This window comes from Durio zibethinus, chromosome 7 (genome assembly GCF_047325235.1).
Source record: "Durio zibethinus cultivar Kanyao isolate XHJ-2024 chromosome 7, ASM4732523v1, whole genome shotgun sequence".
Classification (NCBI taxonomy): Eukaryota; Viridiplantae; Streptophyta; class Magnoliopsida; order Malvales; family Malvaceae; genus Durio; species Durio zibethinus.
In genome coordinates, this window is record NC_143168.1 from 26,578,711 (window position 1) to 26,597,464 (window position 18,754).

The 18,754-nt window shown below is 33.4% G+C and overlaps 2 protein-coding genes across 3 annotated transcripts; both read left to right on the plus strand.

The window, feature by feature from the left end:
* The first annotated feature begins 1,421 nt into the window (after positions 1-1,421).
* Positions 1,422-6,391, plus strand: LOC111277231 (putative serine/threonine-protein kinase At1g54610). 2 transcript variants are annotated; one of them, XM_022863517.2, is made up of 8 exons: positions 1,422-1,741; positions 1,860-2,348; positions 2,650-2,934; positions 3,043-3,360; positions 3,714-3,941; positions 4,074-4,174; positions 5,014-5,128; positions 5,673-6,391. In XM_022863517.2, exons 2-8 carry the CDS (start codon positions 1,989-1,991, stop codon positions 6,012-6,014), a joined length of 1,749 nt encoding a protein of 582 aa, XP_022719252.1. In that variant the 5' UTR covers positions 1,422-1,741; positions 1,860-1,988; the 3' UTR covers positions 6,015-6,391. The 2 variants fall into 2 exon arrangements, with proteins under 2 accessions (XP_022719252.1, XP_022719253.1); XM_022863518.2 differs by having other exon boundaries at positions 5,676-6,391.
* Positions 6,392-7,968: 1,577 nt separating this feature from the next.
* LOC111277230 (ARM repeat superfamily protein) lies at positions 7,969-18,299 on the plus strand. Its single transcript, XM_022863516.2, has 22 exons — positions 7,969-8,284; positions 9,369-9,470; positions 9,625-9,768; positions 9,874-9,954; positions 10,045-10,114; positions 10,343-10,413; positions 10,489-10,652; positions 12,261-12,332; positions 12,410-12,647; positions 12,872-12,934; positions 13,028-13,318; positions 13,420-13,533; positions 13,635-13,761; positions 13,851-14,020; positions 14,112-14,213; positions 15,164-15,267; positions 15,352-15,643; positions 15,797-16,041; positions 16,606-17,109; positions 17,223-17,517; positions 17,619-17,802; positions 17,951-18,299. The coding sequence occupies exons 1-22, from the start codon at positions 8,165-8,167 to the stop codon at positions 18,034-18,036; spliced, it is 3,639 nt and encodes a 1,212-aa protein (XP_022719251.1). The 5' UTR covers positions 7,969-8,164; the 3' UTR covers positions 18,037-18,299.
* Positions 18,300-18,754: the final 455 nt, after the last annotated feature.

Here is an 18,754-nt window from a genome sequence, read left to right on the forward strand (position 1 = left end):
GTCCATTAAAATTAGGAGAATCTATCTTCTTCTGCTTTTGACTATACTTTATAGGATCTTGCTTAATTAAATACCAGTTTATTATTTGTCAGTTAAACAAGATTTTTCTTATTGAAAACAACAAAATTTGTTCATAACAAACCATGAAAAATAATAATAATACCATCAAGTTCATATTTGATTTTTTTTTTATAAATTACTTTTTGCTATTTAATTATTTTCAACCGATTAAGTCGTCGAATTTTTAATTAGATGAAAATTAATTAAAAATTTAAATCATCATATAGTTTAATTAAATAAAAACTTAAATGATAATTTAATTTTAATTTAAAATTTTTTATATTTAAATAAAAAAAATACTAGCAATAACAATTATTAATACAGGCTTTTTAAAAGTACATTAAATATACTAGTTTCTTTCTTTCTTTTTAAAGCAACCTTGGTGGATTTCCATCTTTAGATGTTAATAGGGCATTTATTTATTTATTTATTTATTTTTTGGCAATTGTGGGTCAATATTAAAGAAAAAATGTTGATAAAAAGGGGGTAAAAAAATTGACTTAGGGTTTAACCAATGGCTGCTTTTAACCAAGAATTAAAGCTTAAAAAGGGAAATTACTTTGGTAAAACTCAAACTTTGACAGCAAACCAACACAATAATTTTTCATTTTGTGTCAAGCAACCCAAACCACTAAACCTGTCTCCCTTTACAAATAATCATCCTTTAAATTAATAAAATCAATATTTCACCTTAGATCTTAACTTATCCTCAGTATTTTAATCAAAAACTTGAATAAAACTCAAAATCTTATTTACTCAATGGAAAGAATTACTCCACAATCCCATAAAAAATTTGGTAATTATATTAATTATGATCAAATTTATCATTATATTATAATTTATTTTATATTAAATTTTTATATCATTTTATAAAATATAAATATTAATGGAGTTAAAATTTTAAATTATTTTATAAAATAATTTGAACACAAGTATAAATTTTTTATTCTCATTTTAAAATTTAAACTTTAATTTTGATTTAAAAAAATTATCAAATATATTAAGAATGAAAAATTTTAATTTTATAAATAAAATTAAGACGGTGATATATATTTTTTATATGTTTAAAAAAATTAATTTTAAAAAATAAAATATATATCATTATTTTAATCTCATTATTAAATTTTTACTATCTTTATATCAAATCATTTTTCTTTTAATTTTTTTATTTGATTCAAACGAAAAGGAATATGATAATATGTCGCACACTCTCTTTTATTTTTATTTTCATATTTTTATTTTTTATAATATAATTAAAAAAAAAAAAAAGTCTAAAGCACCGAAGATCAAGGGGACCAAAAACGTCTTTTTTTACCAATGAAACACTTGAAGAAATGAGAAATCTTTCTTCTCTCTCTTTCAGATTCAAGCAAAGTATCAGTTTTCTTCTCTCTCTCTCTCTCTTACAAAACATAACACAGAACAGAACTGAACCTCCAAACTCATTAAAAACATTTTTTTTTTTATCTAACTCTCCCTCTTTCTCTCTCTAAAAACTCTCTTTTTTTTTTTTTTTCTTTATTGATCTACTTTCAGATCATTTTTTATTTGACTTTCCCAAATTTCTTGTTAAAAACCTCTCAAATTTCACTCTTTTACTTAGTTCCAAGATAATTTCTTTTTAATTTTTTTTTTGGCTGAATCTTGGAACATCCTCAATCAAAGTCAAAGCACTAAAAGGGTAGGGCTTTATGATTTTTTGCACAGTGAATTCTAGCTTATCTTAGAGTTTAGATTGTTAGTTAAGTTGGGTTTTTGCTAATTTCATCTAATAGTCAACTTTTTTTTTTTTTTTGCAGATTTATCAGCTTGATCATGCATGTTAAAGTTGCTTGATTTATGGGTAGTTAACTATTTATTGTTTGGTTGTTGATTTAGAGAAAGACCCCGATTAGAATATGTCGGGAAATGAGGTTTAGATTTAAGAAATGGGGTGTGTTTTGGGAAGAGAGGTATCTTCAGGGATTGTTTCAGAGTCTAGAGAGAGTAAAAATGGTAGCTTTGAATCCAATAGGAAAATAGAAAATGTTACAGTTTCAAAGACTGATGATGGTGTTGTAGAGGTTGAAAATGAGGGTACCCAAAAGGAGGAAAAAGCTGATGGGGAAAGAAAACAAAGGGGGGAAAGGAGAAGGTCAAAACCAAACCCCAGGTTGAGTAACCTACCAAAGCATTTGCGTGGAGAGCAGGTGGCAGCTGGATGGCCTTCGTGGCTCTCAGATGCCTGTGGGGAGGCGCTTAATGGGTGGATTCCACGGAGGGCTGACACATTTCAGAAGATTGATAAGGTGGGCAATTTTGTTTTTGTTCAATATTCGTGTTTTTTATTGATTCTTATTGAATGATCATGTCACAATAGTAGCTTGTTTTGAAATGATAATGAATATAATTGGTTGTGCCACTTTAGTTGTGTTCTTTGTTTAATTATGGCATATGGACGGTCAATTTTGTCTTTAAATTGAAGCACTCGCCTTTTGTTGGATCATCTGGGATGCAGTTCAGTTCTTGGTTATGTTCTCCATTTGTTGATTTTTTTTTTTTTATGTTGGTATTTTGATTCAGATACTTACCTTTCCTTACTGATGGTAGATTGGCTCAGGAACATATAGCAACGTGTACAAAGCTAAAGATATGGTAACTGATAAAATTGTTGCACTAAAGAAGGTTCGGTTTGATAATCTCGAACCTGAGAGTGTGAAATTCATGGCTAGAGAGATTCTCATATTGCGGAGGTTGGATCATCCCAATGTTGTAAAATTGGAAGGTTTAGTTACTTCAAGGATGTCGTGTAGTTTGTATTTGTTACTTCAGTACATGGAGCATGATTTGGCTGGGCTTGCGGCAAGCCCAATAGTAAAGTTTACAGAGCCACAGGTTACCCCGACTTATCTTGTGATTTAAATTATAGTAAAATCCACGTTTTACTTCCCTGGCAAGATAGTTACTCTATAAGTATGCTTAATATGTATGTTACCATTGTAGATTAAATGTTACATGCATCAACTACTCTCTGGCCTTGAGCACTGCCACAACCGTGGAGTGCTTCACCGTGATATTAAGGGGTCAAATCTTCTTATTGATGATGAGGGAGTACTTAAGATTGCTGATTTTGGACTGGCCACATTCTTTGATCCGAACCACAAGCATCCCATGACTAGTCGGGTGGTTACTCTGTGGTATCGAGCCCCTGAGCTTCTTCTTGGGGCTACAGATTATGGTGTTGGTATCGACCTTTGGAGCGCTGGGTGCATTTTAGCTGAACTCTTGGCTGGGAAGCCCATTTTGCCTGGTCGAACGGAGGTAGGTTTTTGCTTCATTTGCTGCTTGTTCAGTTTAACATGCTTTGAATTATTGTCCATATGGCTGTGCAAGATTTTAGGTGGAAGGTATTTTGGCATCATTATTATACTTTGGAAGTTATTTCTTTCTTCTCGTTGATTTAAGTTAATTTCATGAAAAAGCTATATTCTGTACTTAGCGTATAGAGACTGGAAGGTGACATCTTGCAACCAATAAATTACAATATCATATATTGAAATGCTTCGGTGTTCTCTCTTTTCTGTTTATTGCACATTGAACGTTAAAAGGTGATATTCTATGTAGTTATACTGCTGCTTTATTGCTACTAACTATTTCTTTTTTTGATCGATTAGGTAGAGCAACTACATAAAATATACAAGTTATGTGGGTCGCCATCAGATGAATACTGGAAAAAGTCAAAGTTGCCAAATGGAACCATATTTAAACCTCGAGAGCCTTATAAAAGATGCATAAAAGAAACATTTAAAGATTTTCCACCATCATCACTGCCCCTTATTGACACTCTACTTGCAATTGATCCAGCAGAACGTCTGACTGCCACTGCTGCATTAAGCAGTGAAGTGAGTTCTTTGCTTTTAATTGACACTCTTGGGTTCTTTCTACTCTTTTTCATCTTTTGGCTTTCATAAAGATTGGTTTGAAGATACCCTTTTGAAAAGTGTCCTTTTTACCATTTTATTCTTCTTGTGCAGTTCTTCACAACAGAACCTTACGCATGTGAACCTTCTAGCCTCCCAAAATATCCGCCCAGTAAAGAGATGGATGCAAAGCGACGAGATGATGAAGCACGGAGGTCAATTCTTTTACTTTTTCTCTCTATTGACTTTAATCACTGGCTGTTTTACAAAACTGTGCTAGCTGATTAAGGTTGGAAATTGTTTCTATTTGATGGATTCTCATGATCAAAAGGGATGGTATATTCTCTTTTATTGTATGCATATGCATAAGAGCTTTTCCGACCCTTAAGTACTTACTCTGTTGGAAACCCCTTATGCACATACACACGTGTTTTCTAAGAGAGAGAGAGAGAGAGAGGTATAAACTTATGTGGTTTGCATGCACAGATACACAGATTCAGGGCTATCTGGATCTTACTTGCTTGTTCTGGAATGTGTTAAATGATTCTTCTGTATGTGGATGATAGAGCTTGTTATGACCTGAGGAACTTTGAATTTTTCTGGTCAGTTAGCTACTCCAGTGAAAAAATGTGCAATGTTTTTGAATCTTTCAATATGATTGCTTAAAGCATAGTCTTCGACATTGGTTCCATTTGAGTTTAATTACACAGTCAATTGTGTGGTAATTATTATTCTACCCATGGTTATTTACTTTGAAAAATTTCTTTCTTTTTATACTTAAGGCTACCAAGGATTGAACCCTAGTCACTAGAACTAAGAGTCCAACATTTTTACCAACATATCACATGATTGTTGGTGACTTCTTCAAAAAATTTCAATCTAAGCTATTTTGTTACAATTGTTGCAGTTCATACTTATCTTAACTTCTGTCCTCCTGATTACACACATGCACAGGAAAATGCATATTTGAAAGCAACCACTCATGTATCTCTCCTGTATATATTTCAACTATGAACTGCAATAAACCCTTTCTGTTTCTGTTATAATTGTTCAGAATCAAAGCTGCTAATAAAGCCCAGGGTGATGGTGCAAGGAAGACACGGACACGTGATCGTGCAAGGGCAATTCCTGCTCCAGAAGCCAATGCTGAGCTTCAGTCTAATCTTGATGTAAGTGTGATAATTCACTTTTGTCAACAACCACAATCTTGTGGGCCCAGATGCTTTCGTTTGCATATTTACTTTGAAAAGTATATTTTCTCTAAAAGCAGACATGCTTTTTTTCTTATCTTTTATTGTTAGATTTTGTTCCCTGCTTCCCCTAAGTAAATGAGCTAGAATTTTGAAAGCTGAGCTTTTGTTTGTTGCAAGTTGTTCTATTGCTAAATAGGAAGTTAGATATGCGGTGAATGCACAGTGACTCGTATGGAGATCTGGCATTGAAAGTTTGTATCTCATCTCTTGCTAGTAAGATAATTTGTCCCATCTTAATTGGGCGTAAATTTCAGTCTGCCAACTGAATATATTTGATAACACAGCTTTTGCTAATCTGTTCACCCCTTTTGTGACGACCGATCTAGAGTATATGTAAATATGAAGCCATATTTAGTAAGATGTTGACTCCGATAGATTCTAGGTTTAGCTGTGACTGCATTGAGACACCTGTTCAAATTTTTCTAATATTTTAAACCAATTTGGGGGTTCTCTTGTGAAGCAGAGAAGGCGCTTAATAACCCATGCAAATGCAAAGAGCAAAAGTGAAAAGTTCCCACCACCACACCAGGATGGAGCACTTGGGTATCCTTTAGGAGCATCGCATCACATTGATCCTGCCTTTGTTCCTCCTGATGTCCCCTTCAGCACAACATCATTCACTTATTCAAAACAACCAATTCAAACTCGGTCAGGTCCATTGGCCGACTCTGGAAGCATAGGTGCTCCAAGGCGAAAGAAGCATGTTGCAGGCAGTTCACACGAACCATCTAAACCTCCAACAGGATCCCAAAAAGAACGAAGTGATGACACCCGGGTTAAAGGAAAGAAAAGCATACTTTAAACACTCAGTCCATACATAAGAAAGAGATTTACAAAAGCAGTTCATTCCGTTTGCTAACAGTGTCACGGAGTCTTACTGCTACACGATGCAAGTATAATTAATAGGTTCTTGTTTGTTTTCTCATAGAAGCATGTATTGTTTTGTTAAGAATGTATCCAATTTTCTATATATTTTTTTCCTTTTACCTTTTTATTCTTTTTACCCCCAAAGAAGCTCTTCAATTGTTGGGATCCTGAGGATAAGTTTCCACTGTTATGTATATTTTTATATCTCAGTTCTTAAAGTTCTGTGTTCCAAACTTTAGATTAATGGAGACTGAAGAACATAAGAAAAAAAAATCTAATAAATGCTTCCAAATCCCGTTTTTCTTTTGTTGATATTTTATGTTTAAATTACAAGTTACTTGATCCTTTGTATTCATTGCAGGCAGATCCTTCTTAGTTACAAAAAATGTCTATTTCTTACAGGATATCGCTGTTTGTTTCCCTGTATAACGTGAAACATTTTCCCACCACAAAGTGATTGTCTTCTTCAGTGTGTTCATACTAGTGGACAATGATGTTACTTTACATTTTCATTTTGTTCCTGTAAGGATAATTTGAGATTTCCTTCTTGTTTTTCCAATAATTTCAAGAACATACTGATGTCAATGGTGAATGGGTGCTTGGGAATTCAGATACATTTGCTTGTATAAATATATATTATTGAGATTTTTTTACTGGACCGTAAATTTGTTTAAGAGTTAAGTTATTTGTTCAAACTCAAATATCTGATCAAGTTTTAAGAGAATTTAGATGAAAAATTAAAGCAATGTTTGGTTTCAAAAAACAAAATTATTTTCGTTTTTATTTTTTAGAAAATAAAAAATATGAGTAAAAACATATTTGATAATTAAAAATAAAAAAAAAATTTAGAAAATAAAAATGAAAATGAATTGAAATACTAAAACCAAAAAAAATACTTTTAATTGTGAAAATAATGGATGTACTTTACTTTTTTCCTTATGTCTTACAAATTACCATATTTAAATACTTTTTAATGTCATTAATTAATAAATATATGTCATATTTATAATTAGATGACATTAATAATAATATCATTGAATATTTTATTTATTTCTTTATTTTTATTTTTTAAAAATAATTTCTATTTTCGTTTACCAAATACATTTTTTAAAAAACAAAATATAGAAAATAAAAATTATTTTCTAAAAATTAAAAATTAAAAATTAAAACAAAAAATATTTTTTCAGAAGCTTGTTAAATAGTTTAGGCATAATTTTAAGCCTGTTAAATAGCTTAAGTATAAATTTTAGACTCATTTAATTTTCAAATCAGATTTTGAATAAAAGAATTAAAATTAAAATTTGACCCGATTTGTTTTGAATAAAATATTATAATTACATAAAAATATATATGTGAATTTTTATTTTTATATTTTTTTATAAAATATATATATTATTTTTATTATATAAATTAAATTTAATGGATAAATTTAAATTTTATTTTTATAATTTGAATTGAACTTAAAAAAATTTTAAAATCTAAAATATCAGACTAAATTAAATTTAAATATATATATAATTTATTAATATCAAATATATAAATTTGACTCGAAGTCGGTTGGTTCACCATATAAATATATGTATTTTGAATAAAAAATTAGGTTTTAATCTTTCAGTTTTTCTTAAAATATATCTTGTATTAAAAAATTACAGAAAAATACTCGCATTTTCTTCAAAAAGCAGTAAAAGGAAGACTAAAATGACAAGAACAAAAAAGAATCAGCCTTGGGCTTAACTTGATTGCCAAGTTGTCTGAAATACCCAAATCCAATCCAAGTAAAGAAAAAAAAAACTAAATAAAAAGAAAATATTATTTCCCTTTTTTTTTTTGTTTTTTTAATATAAATTAATTAATGCTTATAATAACTTGGATCATCCCTGCAAAAGATCGTGTGAAAGCTGTTAAACCGCCCTCACTTTGCTAAACCCATTTTAAACAAACACCGTTCAATCTTTCTTTCTCTTTTTTTTTTTTTTTTTGAAATCTTCAATTCAAACAACGAAGGCAGAGACTTTCATAAGAAAACCCAATAGAAAGAAAAACCCAGAAAGGTTATAGTTTCAGAAAAGCAAAAACAGAGCAAAAATGGAAGAAGGCAACAGCAACAACACCATAGTAAACAATGTGGCCAGAGCCATTGTTGCAGCCCTTGATTGGAACTCTACTCCTGATGCTCGCAAAGCTGCCGTTTCTTATCTTGAATCCGTACTCTCTTGTTCTCTCCTTTTCTATCTCTTTGTATATTCTTGCTTTTGTGTGTAAAGTAATCAACTTTGGTTGTAATACTTATTTAAAGTTTATGTATTTGGTGAAAGTTTTAAGCTTCGATTCCACAGACTGGTTTTGAATTTGTGTAGAGTTGGAAAATTTTTTATCCTTTTTTGGAAGATTGATTAGTGGTTCAATTGAATTTAAGGGTTTAAGTTAAAGGGTGATTGCAATTTGCTTTTATGGACCTGATAGCTCTCTTAGCTTTGCATGTGTTACAAGATTGGTCTGTTCCTTGTATTTCTTTTCCTTTGCTTTTTTCAAATGGGTTTTTGGGTTTTAGGTTGAGTGACGAACTTTTGATTTGGGATTGATTAACTTTCGGTCTCTATGGAGGTTTCAAAGTCTTCCTTCTGCAGTTTCTACATATATTTCTCTTCTATTCTGTGGTTTTCAGCTGTTTAGGATTGGTAAATGTACAATGCTTATATGAAGATTGGGTTGAGATTTGGCTATATGTGATTGGGTTGTGTTTTATCTATAAGTTGTTCTATTCAAATTCAAGAGTGAGCCTTAATTTGATATTTGATAACTTTGATTCCATAGAATGATTTTAACTGTTGAAAAACGGATCCTCTTTTTGACATTTTGATGGTTTATTAGTAATATGCTTTGGATTGTAGGACTTCAACAAGCCAGGATGAATAGTTAGGCATTGTGCTGTAATTTTTAATCATGATTCCAAAATAAATCAATTTTTTTAGGGTTTATGTTTTCTTGTATCTTTAATATAGAGTTTAATTGGTTAACTTTTGTTTCTTGATTAGTAAAGCTGAACTCTAAAAACTATCAAGGAGAGAAACCCTGTTAAGACAGCTAAAGTCTTCCTATGAAAAGAGCTTACGAAATGAAGCTTAGGAAGAGCGGTCTGCACCCCTTGCAAATTAGAGTCTACTTTAATCTACAAATGACTGCTAGATCATAATGAAGTGCAGTATTTATTTTCATATCATGACCCAAGATACTTACATGTTTTACTTCGATATTACTTTAGTGACTTATCTCTCTTAAATATTTGCAGATCAAAGCAGGAGATATTTGGGTTTTGGCAAACACATCATTCCTTTTGGTAAAAAAAGATTGGTCTTCAGAAATTCGGTTGCATGCATTTAAAATGCTGCAGGTTCAAGCTCATTTACTATTTTTTCCTATTTGTTCATGCTCCATGCCCACTTTGAAAAGATTCATTTCTTGGTTACCATTATGTTAATTATGATGATAAATGTGTGTCTTGACAATAAGATACTTAGAATCTTAATCTCTATGCCTCTATGCAGCACTTGGTTCGGTTGCGGTGGGAGGAATTCGGTCCTTTAGAACGTAGGAACTTTGCAAATGTGGCTGTTGAGTTGATGTCTGAAATTGCCGATCCTTGTGAGGAATGGGCTTTGAAAAGTCAAACAGCTGCCCTTGTTGCCGAGGTTTTCACCACATTGCCCAGGCTTTTGTCTTATTTGCTGTGCCTCTGATTATCGTTTTTTTTCTGTTATAATTCCTTTTTTTTTTTTTTTTTCGTTTTGTTACAGATAGTTAGAAGAGAAGGACTAAATCTATGGCAAGAGCTGTTTCCTTCTCTAGTTTCCCTATCCAGCAAGGGCCCTGTACAAGTAAAGCTCTTTGTAACCTACATGTAGTCATGATCTTTTTCTATCCTTGAATCATGCATTGGATGATTCTGCTGATTTTTTCGATTTTAGGCTGAGTTGGTCTCAATGATGCTGAGATGGCTTCCTGAAGATATTACAGTCCACAATGAAGATTTGGAAGGTTTTAATCCACCTTGAGTTCGATTTTGTTTTTGTGCCAAAACTGAATAATTTCATTTTTTCATCTCCCAAGATCTCAAACGTTTTATTGAAACTTCAGAAGTAGAATTCATTGTTCTTTTTTCTTCCTTTGTTTTCATTACTTTTTGTTTTGAGGCAGTGCTATATTATATATATATATATATATATATATGATGTTTTAAGCTTCTTTTGTAAAATTTTCATTCAGGTGATCGGCGTAGATTATTGTTACGTGGGCTTACTCAATCTTTGCCAGAAATTTTGCCACTACTGTACACAGTATGCTTCCATCTTTTCCTAGAACATAAGTTGCTTCTTTTGGCATTATTTTATGATCCTTAACTCTTGGTACAGTTATTGGAAAGGCATTTTGGAGCTGCATTGAGTGAGGTGGGTAGACAACAACTGGACGTTGCAAAACAGCATGCAGCTGCTGTAACAGCTACTTTAAATGCTATAAATGCCTACGCTGAATGGGCTCCTTTGTCTGATCTTGCTAAATATGGCATCATTCATGGGTATGATATTCTTCTTTTCACTTCTCTAAAGATGAGATTTTTAATCATTGTTTTGACCAAGGATTTAAATTGCGGTCGTAGCCACATTTTCGGTCGCATCATATTTATTATTGTTGCGGATGTAACGAATAAAATAGTGGTAGTTACGCTCATTACGATTGTGAATTTTTTTCTATTTTACACAATTTATCATAAAATGAACTAAATAATTATTATAATCATAATAAAATTTATTTATGATATTTAAAGTAATTTTTGACATTTTAATTCTTTCATTTATATGTTAAAATAAAATTTTTAGTTACAACTCATAAGTTAATAAGTACATCTAACATGTTCGTTAACATATTCATGAATTTTATGGACACGAATGTTATAAATACATATTTAATCTTATTAGGAAGAATGATAATGAACATTAAAATTTTCTTTCATAAGATACGATTATCGGGGTAAGGGATTAAAATATAATCCTTGAACATAGGTGCTTGTATTTTACCATTAAATCAAATACACAAGTGCAACATTTTAAATAATTAATTAACAAAAATAATGTAATAGTTAGCAACATAACCATAACCAAACTTACAAAAAAAAATCAATTAACAATAATATCAAAATTATATAATAAAATTAATTCTTTTAAATTAAATTATTGTACATGTATTAAATTATAAAAAATTAAATTAACTAATTAAGAGCTAACATCCCTCTTAAAATTTCATTTAAATCAGTAAAAATTTCCCAAATATTCATTTCCCATCTGTATTTACTTTTCTCTCCAATCATTTCACCTAAACCCAAAAAAAATCATCAATTTTAGTGTTTAAAACCACATGACATCAGTATCAGCCTTCACTTTGTAAACCAAATTCTCAGTAAATTCCAAACCCATTTTCTTCTCTTCTCTCCAATGGTAGAGTACGGTCTTCAGCCTTCAAAATCCCCATCCCATTTTCCTCTCTTTCTAGTTCCTCCTCTCTCTCTACTTTTCTTCCCCATCTTGCAACAGAGTCACCAAATACAACCAACCACCCTCTTGTCTTGCTCAGATCCTCACTGCATGTCCTTCAAGAGATTTTAAACTTCCATGTCTCATTTATCTATCCCTCTCAAGAGTCAAAATTGGAGAAGACAACACAGAGCACAGCCTAAAGTCGACGGGTGTGGCAGCTAGATGAGAGCTCTTTCTTCAAACCATCCGTAACTCAAGTTTCAAAAAATGGTTGTTTGTTTTTTACCATGAATTAATTTCATTTTTTAGTTTGATTGAGGCATAAATTTGTTGGATTTTGACTTAATTGTTGGAAGTTAGGGTGGGTTTTCTTCTCTGGTTTGGTTTTATTTATTGTGTGATTTGATTTGAAAATCTGGAAAGCGGCTGTAATGTCCTGTTACAACTGCTATTGGCCGTATGCCTCTATTTGTGGCCGCAAAGCTATGCTATGAGTGTGATTGCCATTCACAACCCCATTGTGAGTGAATAGCAGTGGCAGAGGGTACTACTACCATTACCACTAAATGGCGGCCGCTACACCACAACGCTGGTGCTATTTGAAACCCTGGTTTTGACCCCCTTCCTTACTCTCTATCTCCCTATTTTGACAGGTGTGGTTTCCTACTTTCTTCTCCGGATTTTCATCTTCATGCTTGTGAGTTTTTCAAATTTGTCTCTCCAAGGTATGCTTTATGGTTTACATAATTAAGATTTCTCACGTGGAAGACTACTGCTTGACATTTCAAATTCTGACTTGCAGAAAGAGACCTGCTGATGACTCTGCTTCTGAATTTGATTCTGCAATGAGTAGCATCTTTCAAATCTTGATGAATGTATCCAGAGAATTTTTGGTTAGATCTAGCTCAACAGGTGGGGCTATAGATGAAAGTGACTATGAGTTTGCAGAATATGTATGTGAAAGTATGGTGTCTTTGGGTTCCTCAAACTTGCAATGTATTGTCGGAGATACCACTACATTCTCTCTCTATTTACAGCAGGTAACGACTTTCAAAAGATTATGCCAAGGTTTTTTAAAATTGCTACTTTTTGGTCTTTAATTCAACTAAAGTTGTATGTTTACAGAAAGGTTTCCTAGCATGGATATATTTTAGTCTATATGCCAAGATTGTGAAGCATATTTTTTTGCTAATTTTTTTGGCTACTTTTATTGAATGATGAGTAATCAAAATCTTCTGATTATGACCTAATTTTATCTTTTCAGATGCTGTGGTTTTTTCAACATTTTAAGCTAGCTCTTCATTATCAATCCCTGCAATTTTGGTTGGTATGTAGAAGTTTTTGTAAATTATTGTAATAGCAAAGCATGAGTAACAAATAGCTAACTTCGAATGAATTTCATGTTGTTTTATTTTACTAGGCACTAATGAGGGATTTGATGTCAAAGCCAAAGCTTTCAGTTAATTCATCTGGAGATGAGCCAGCTGCTACCAATGTGGGCTCTACTTCAGCTCAGGTTGATAATGAAAAGAGAAAGATTTTAAGTTTTCTAAATGATGATATTTGTAGTACAATTCTGGATATATCTTTCCAACGCATGCTTAAGAAAGAAAAGCTTATCAGTGGCTCAGCCCTTTCTCTGGGGGTTTTGGAGTTGTGGAGTGATGATTTTGAAGGCAAGGGTGATTTTGGCCAGTATCGTTCTAGACTGGTAGACTCTATCACCTCAGATGCATTTATATGTAGATTTTAGATGTAGCTTCTTTTGATTTGGAAATTCAAGCATAAACGTACATATTTTTTCCATTGCAGTTTGAGTTAATCAAGTTTATTGCTTCAAACAAGCCTCTTGTGGCTGGTGCTAAAGTTTCTGAAAGAATTATTATGATCATTAAGAACCTCTTGAATTCTCCAACGCCTGCTCAGGTTTGGTTGCCAACCCTTTTCATCTCATTCCTTTCATGATACCTTGTCTGTATGTTTTCAGGCTTAGAAGCTTCACTGTTATTATCTTTCCCAACTTTCAGGACTTAGCTGTGATGGAAAGCATGCAAGTGGCTCTGGAAAGTGTTGTTAGCTCTATTTTTGATGGATCAAATGAGTTTGCCGGCGGTAGTTCAGAAGTTCACCTGGCTGTGTGTAGAATATTTGAAGGTTTGCTAACAATTTTTTCATATTTGATTAGGCGCTCTAGGTTTATAATACCATGGCTACTGAAAAACTTTGTTTACTGTGAATTGAAGGTTTACTTCGGGAACTACTTTCTCTGAATTGGACTGAGCCTGCCCTTGTGGAAGCACTCGGGCACTATCTAGATGCAATGGGTCCCTTCCTCAAGTATTTCCCGGATGCAGTTGGTAGTGTCATCAATAAGCTTTTTGAGCTCCTAAATTCACTTCCTTTCGTTGTTAAGGTTCTCTTCCTATTTTTATCTTTGTTTTGCCCTCTTACTTGCAATAAGGACCAAGAATTATGTCTTTTTTACCCAAAATTTTGTTTGGCAGGATCCTTCAACGAGCAGTGCGCGACATGCAAGGTTGCAGATTTGTACATCATTTATTCGAATAGCCAAAGCTGCTGATAAAAGTATTCTGCCTCATATGAAGGTGATTCCGTTGAGCAGAATAATAAAATTGTTAATTGAAGTTTATGAAATGCTGACTTAGATAGTTTCAATTTGAGGAGTAGATATTGCCTACCTTCTATTTAAGCAGCGTAATCTTTCATGCTTAAACTAAAATGAACCTACTTCCTTGCCATGTTTCTGACTACGGTTTATTGTTTTCTTCTGGGACCATAATTAGGTCAATAGCTAATTTAAAGGTCCCCTGTCATGCAAGTAGTTGAGTCATTCCAATTATGAGATACTTGTAACCTTATTTGCTCCTGTTTGTAGTGTACATGTAAAAGGAATGGATACACAGGAACTTTTACAAATGAAAGATCCAGATCAAAGGCCTTAAATTGCCATTTTTCAATCTGTGGAAAACTCCATGAAACCACTTTTCTGTGTATTACTAATGAGATTCTAGCTTGTCACTATTATTACAAACCTAAGGTGTTATTCTGGAATGTTACAGCCAATCCTGCATATCACATGGGTTGAATCACTCATAGGTGGGGAAGGGGTAATAGTGCATTGTTGCTAAACTTGTTAAACACGACTTCCATTCCGTCAATCTAAAAAAATAGCTAAATAAGGAGAAATGAATGCCTTAAAAACTAATTTTTTTTCAATCTTTTTTATTTTCCAAGGATCTCCTGAATATTCCTTTATATTCCAAAAGTGAACTTCAATATTGTTTGCAGTAGGAAGGCATTGTGAATTTCTAAATGTTCACTGCTTCTTTAGCTGTTAAATTTGAGTAAAAAAGTCCACATAGTCCTTAAGCAAATACCAACTAATGTGCGCTCCATAAGGAAATTCATTAGAATCAGTCACAAAGGTTTAGATAATTAACTTTTATGGCTATCATTTCCTTGTATGTTTATTAGAGCCAAGGCAACTTGAGTTTTGGCAGAACATTATATTTATTTCATGATGATTCTTATGCAGGGTATTGCTGATACCATGGCATATTTGCAAGGAGAAGGTTGTTTGCTTCGTGGTGAACATAATCTTTTAGGTGAAGCATTTCTTGTCATGGCTTCTTCTGCTGGGTAATTACTTGCTTTAAGTGTTTCAATCACCGTGTAAAGCCTGGTTTTTTTGCTTATTATGGCAAATTTCTCTAAATGGAACAGGAGTCAACAGCAGCAAGAAGTTTTAGCGTGGTTACTTGAACCCTTGAGCCAACAGTGGATACAAATAGAGTGGCAAAATAATTACTTGTCTGAACCTCTTGGTCTAGTTCGTTTATGCTCTGAGACAGCATTTATGTGGTCACTTTTTCACACTGTGACATTTTTTGAGAAAGCACTTAAGAGGAGTGGTATGAGGAAAGGCAATTTTAACTTACAAAACAGCTCATCAGCAACTTCTATCCCACATCCAATAGCTTCTCATCTGTCGTGGATGCTTCCTCCTCTCTTAAAAGTATGCCAATGTGTTTTAGAACTGACCCATAATTTTTTTATAGATTTTCTTAATAGTATTACTTCCTTAAATGAGGTCCATTTGGTATTGACTGAATCTTATCTAGGAGATAACACAGAAACAGCCTGTTACAATTTTGTTGTTCATATGCAGCTGCTTCGTGGTATACATTCGCTTTGGTCACCATCCATATTCCAAATATTACCTGGAGAAATTAAAGCAGCAATGAGTATGAGTGATGTGGAGCGATCCAGTCTTCTTGGTGGTGGGAACCCCAAATTGTTTAAGGGTGCACTGACTTTCATAGATGGATCTCAGTTTGATGTGAATAAGGAAGGATATACAGAACCAAATGAAGCTGACATACGAAATTGGTTAAAGGGTATCAGAGACAGTGGGTAAGTATAGCATCCTGTACATATCTAACTTAATAAAGTAAATTTCCAGTATTTAATGTAGTTGTGCTCTTTCTGATGTTTGTATTTTCTCTTAACGAGTGAAAATTACAAGTTTATTACATTAATGACAAAAAAGAACAATATTCGAGAGAAACACTGCACCCTTAATGCTCACAAGAAAATGGATGGCACATAAACTGAAGGATCCCTTAGCAATGTTTTGATTATGTCCAATATAAAATCTATTTTTATTGGGCGTATATTTGGTGCAAAAGAGCTTTGCTACAGATTATTAGCTGTCTAGATTTGAACACAGAAGCATATATTAATTTGAAAACTAAAAAATGAAAGTTGTTTTATGGGTGCTAAATAGCTTAGTTGGTAGATTGAAGAAAGGAATACAGGTTATATCCCACCTTCAGCAAGGGTTGGGGAGGCCTTCTCCATTTTGTAGCCTAGCTACTTGACTGAAAATTGATCTAATAGTTGAAATGGCATACTTAAGTCATCATCTGCTCATCAAGTCTTTTCTAGTTGGTGTTAATGCATCTTCTATAATCATAGGTACAATGTATTGGGCCTTTCTACAACCATTGGAGATCCATTTTTCAAATGCATGGACATTGATTCTGTTGCTTTAGCTCTAATCGAGAATATACATTCAATGGAGTTCAGACATACAAGGCAGCTTGTTCATTCTGTTTTGATTCCTCTGGTTAAGTCCTGTCCTCCAGATGCATGGGAGGTATGGCTGGAAAAGCTACTGCACCCATTATTTGTCCACTGTCAGCAAGCTCTGAGCTGTTCATGGTCTAGTCTTTTGCATGAAGGCCGGGCAAAGGTTCCAGATAATCATGATATTCTCACTGGATCAGACTTGAAAGTTGAAGTAATGGAGGAGAAATTACTTAGAGATTTAACTCGTGAGATATGTTTGCTCCTCTCTACTATAGCGTCACCTGGATTAAATGCTAGCCTTCCTTCTTTAGAACATTCTGGGCATGTTGGCCGCGTGGACATGTCTTCTCTGAAAGATTTGGATGCATTTGCATCAAGCTCTATGGTTGGGTATGACATTGCACTTATTTCTTTTAGTATTAACATGTGGCTGTACTTTTACACTATGATATTTATTTTATTCGGTAAATTCTAATTTCCTCAACATTCACATTCGTTTGCAGCTACCTTTTGAAGCACAAGAACCTGGCAATTCCAGTATTGCAGATTTCATTAGAAGCATTTACTTGGACAGACAGTGAAGCTGTGATCAAAGTTTGTTCTTTCTCTGCTGCTGTGGTTCTTCTAGCTATATATACAAACAATGTGGATCTCCGAGAATTTGTTTCAAGAGATCTATTTTCTGCAGTCATCCGAGGTCTGGCCCTTGAGTCAAATGCTATTATCAGTGCTGATCTGGTTAATCTCTGTCGTGAAATATTTATATATCTCTGTGACACAGATCCAGCTCCCAGGCAGGTTAGTTTTGGATCTAATCTCTTCATATTATGTGGGTACACTCTGATCATACAAGTGCCTTGAAATGCTAATTGAAGGATGTTTTTATTGGACTATTCCAGATTTTACTCTCCCTTCCTTGTATTAGCCCGAACGATTTACATGCCTTTGAAGAAGCCTTGACAAAGACTGCTAGTCCTAAAGAACAAAAGCAGCATATGAGGAGCTTGCTTTTATTAGCTACTGGGAATAACTTAAAAGCTCTTGCTGCTCAGAAAAATGTAAACGTTATAACAAATGTTACAGGTACGACTATGAGTTTTTTTTACCTTTTCTTTCTATTACTTGGATGAGAAGGAATCCCTTGTAGGTGTAAATCTTGGATACCTCTACTATTTTCTTTGTTAAGTTCTATGGACACATGCTTACTAGTTTATCATGCTCTCCCTTTCAGCGAGGCCACGCAGTTCAGTCAATGCTCCAGAAAATAGAATTGACCAGGGCCAGGGGGACACTATAGGCTTGGCAGCCATTTTGTGATGGAATTGCAGATTTGGTGTTGTACAGAAAGTTTAACCAGGAAAAAGGAAAAGAAAAAGAAACATCTTTGACAGAGATGGAAAGCTTTTTTTTTTTTTTGGTATTTATCAGAGTTGTGAAATCGATTCATCCACCTGTTGTGGTCTCAAATAGAAAGTAGATGGCATTACCCTTGTGATTCTGTCACCATGTATATTATCTTAATATTTCTTTCATCTCTTTAGCTGATTCTGAAATCAAACTAATATTTTTGGTGGTGGCAATCTTTGCAATCTGGTATTCCTTGTTTAAAGTTGGCCTGTCTTAAGCCTATGATGGCATGCAGCCAATCATTGAGGGTTATTATTATTATTTTTTGGCCACGCGCTCGAAAGCAGACCAGCTGATTTGTAGATAAGATTCCAACAATAGATCACACGATCGATTTGACTGACAGATTTGGAGATGGATGGAACCTGATAGAACTTTTCAATTGCCTCATCGGTGATTTTCACACTGCAGAACACTTGCCAGGTTTCTTAACGGGAAGGGAGCTCTCTCTGAATGCACAGAAGTTAGTAAGGACAAGAAAAACTGTAATGGTTGGGATACAAGAACCCAAGTATGGATTGCCCATTTCATTTTAGTTCATTACTAATTGAAGGTAGTGTGAAAGCAAGCTTTTAAAAGAGAAAAAATAACTAGTTTATGATTGTTTACTTATTTAGTTATTGTCAAT

Coding starts and splice junctions, on each gene's coding strand:
- LOC111277231 (XM_022863517.2), top strand. CDS start 1,989: ATGGGGTGTGTTTTGGGAAGAGAGGTATCTTCAGGGATTGTTTCAGAG. Junction 2,349..2,649: donor CATTTCAGAAGATTGATAAG/GTGGGCAATTTT, acceptor TACTGATGGTAG/ATTGGCTCAGGAACATATAG. Junction 5,129..5,672: donor AGCTTCAGTCTAATCTTGAT/GTAAGTGTGATA, acceptor TCTCTTGTGAAG/CAGAGAAGGCGCTTAATAAC.
- LOC111277230 (XM_022863516.2), top strand. CDS start 8,165: ATGGAAGAAGGCAACAGCAACAACACCATAGTAAACAATGTGGCCAGA. Junction 13,319..13,419: donor GCCAGTATCGTTCTAGACTG/GTAGACTCTATC, acceptor TTTCCATTGCAG/TTTGAGTTAATCAAGTTTAT. Junction 15,644..15,796: donor TGCTTCCTCCTCTCTTAAAA/GTATGCCAATGT, acceptor GTTCATATGCAG/CTGCTTCGTGGTATACATTC.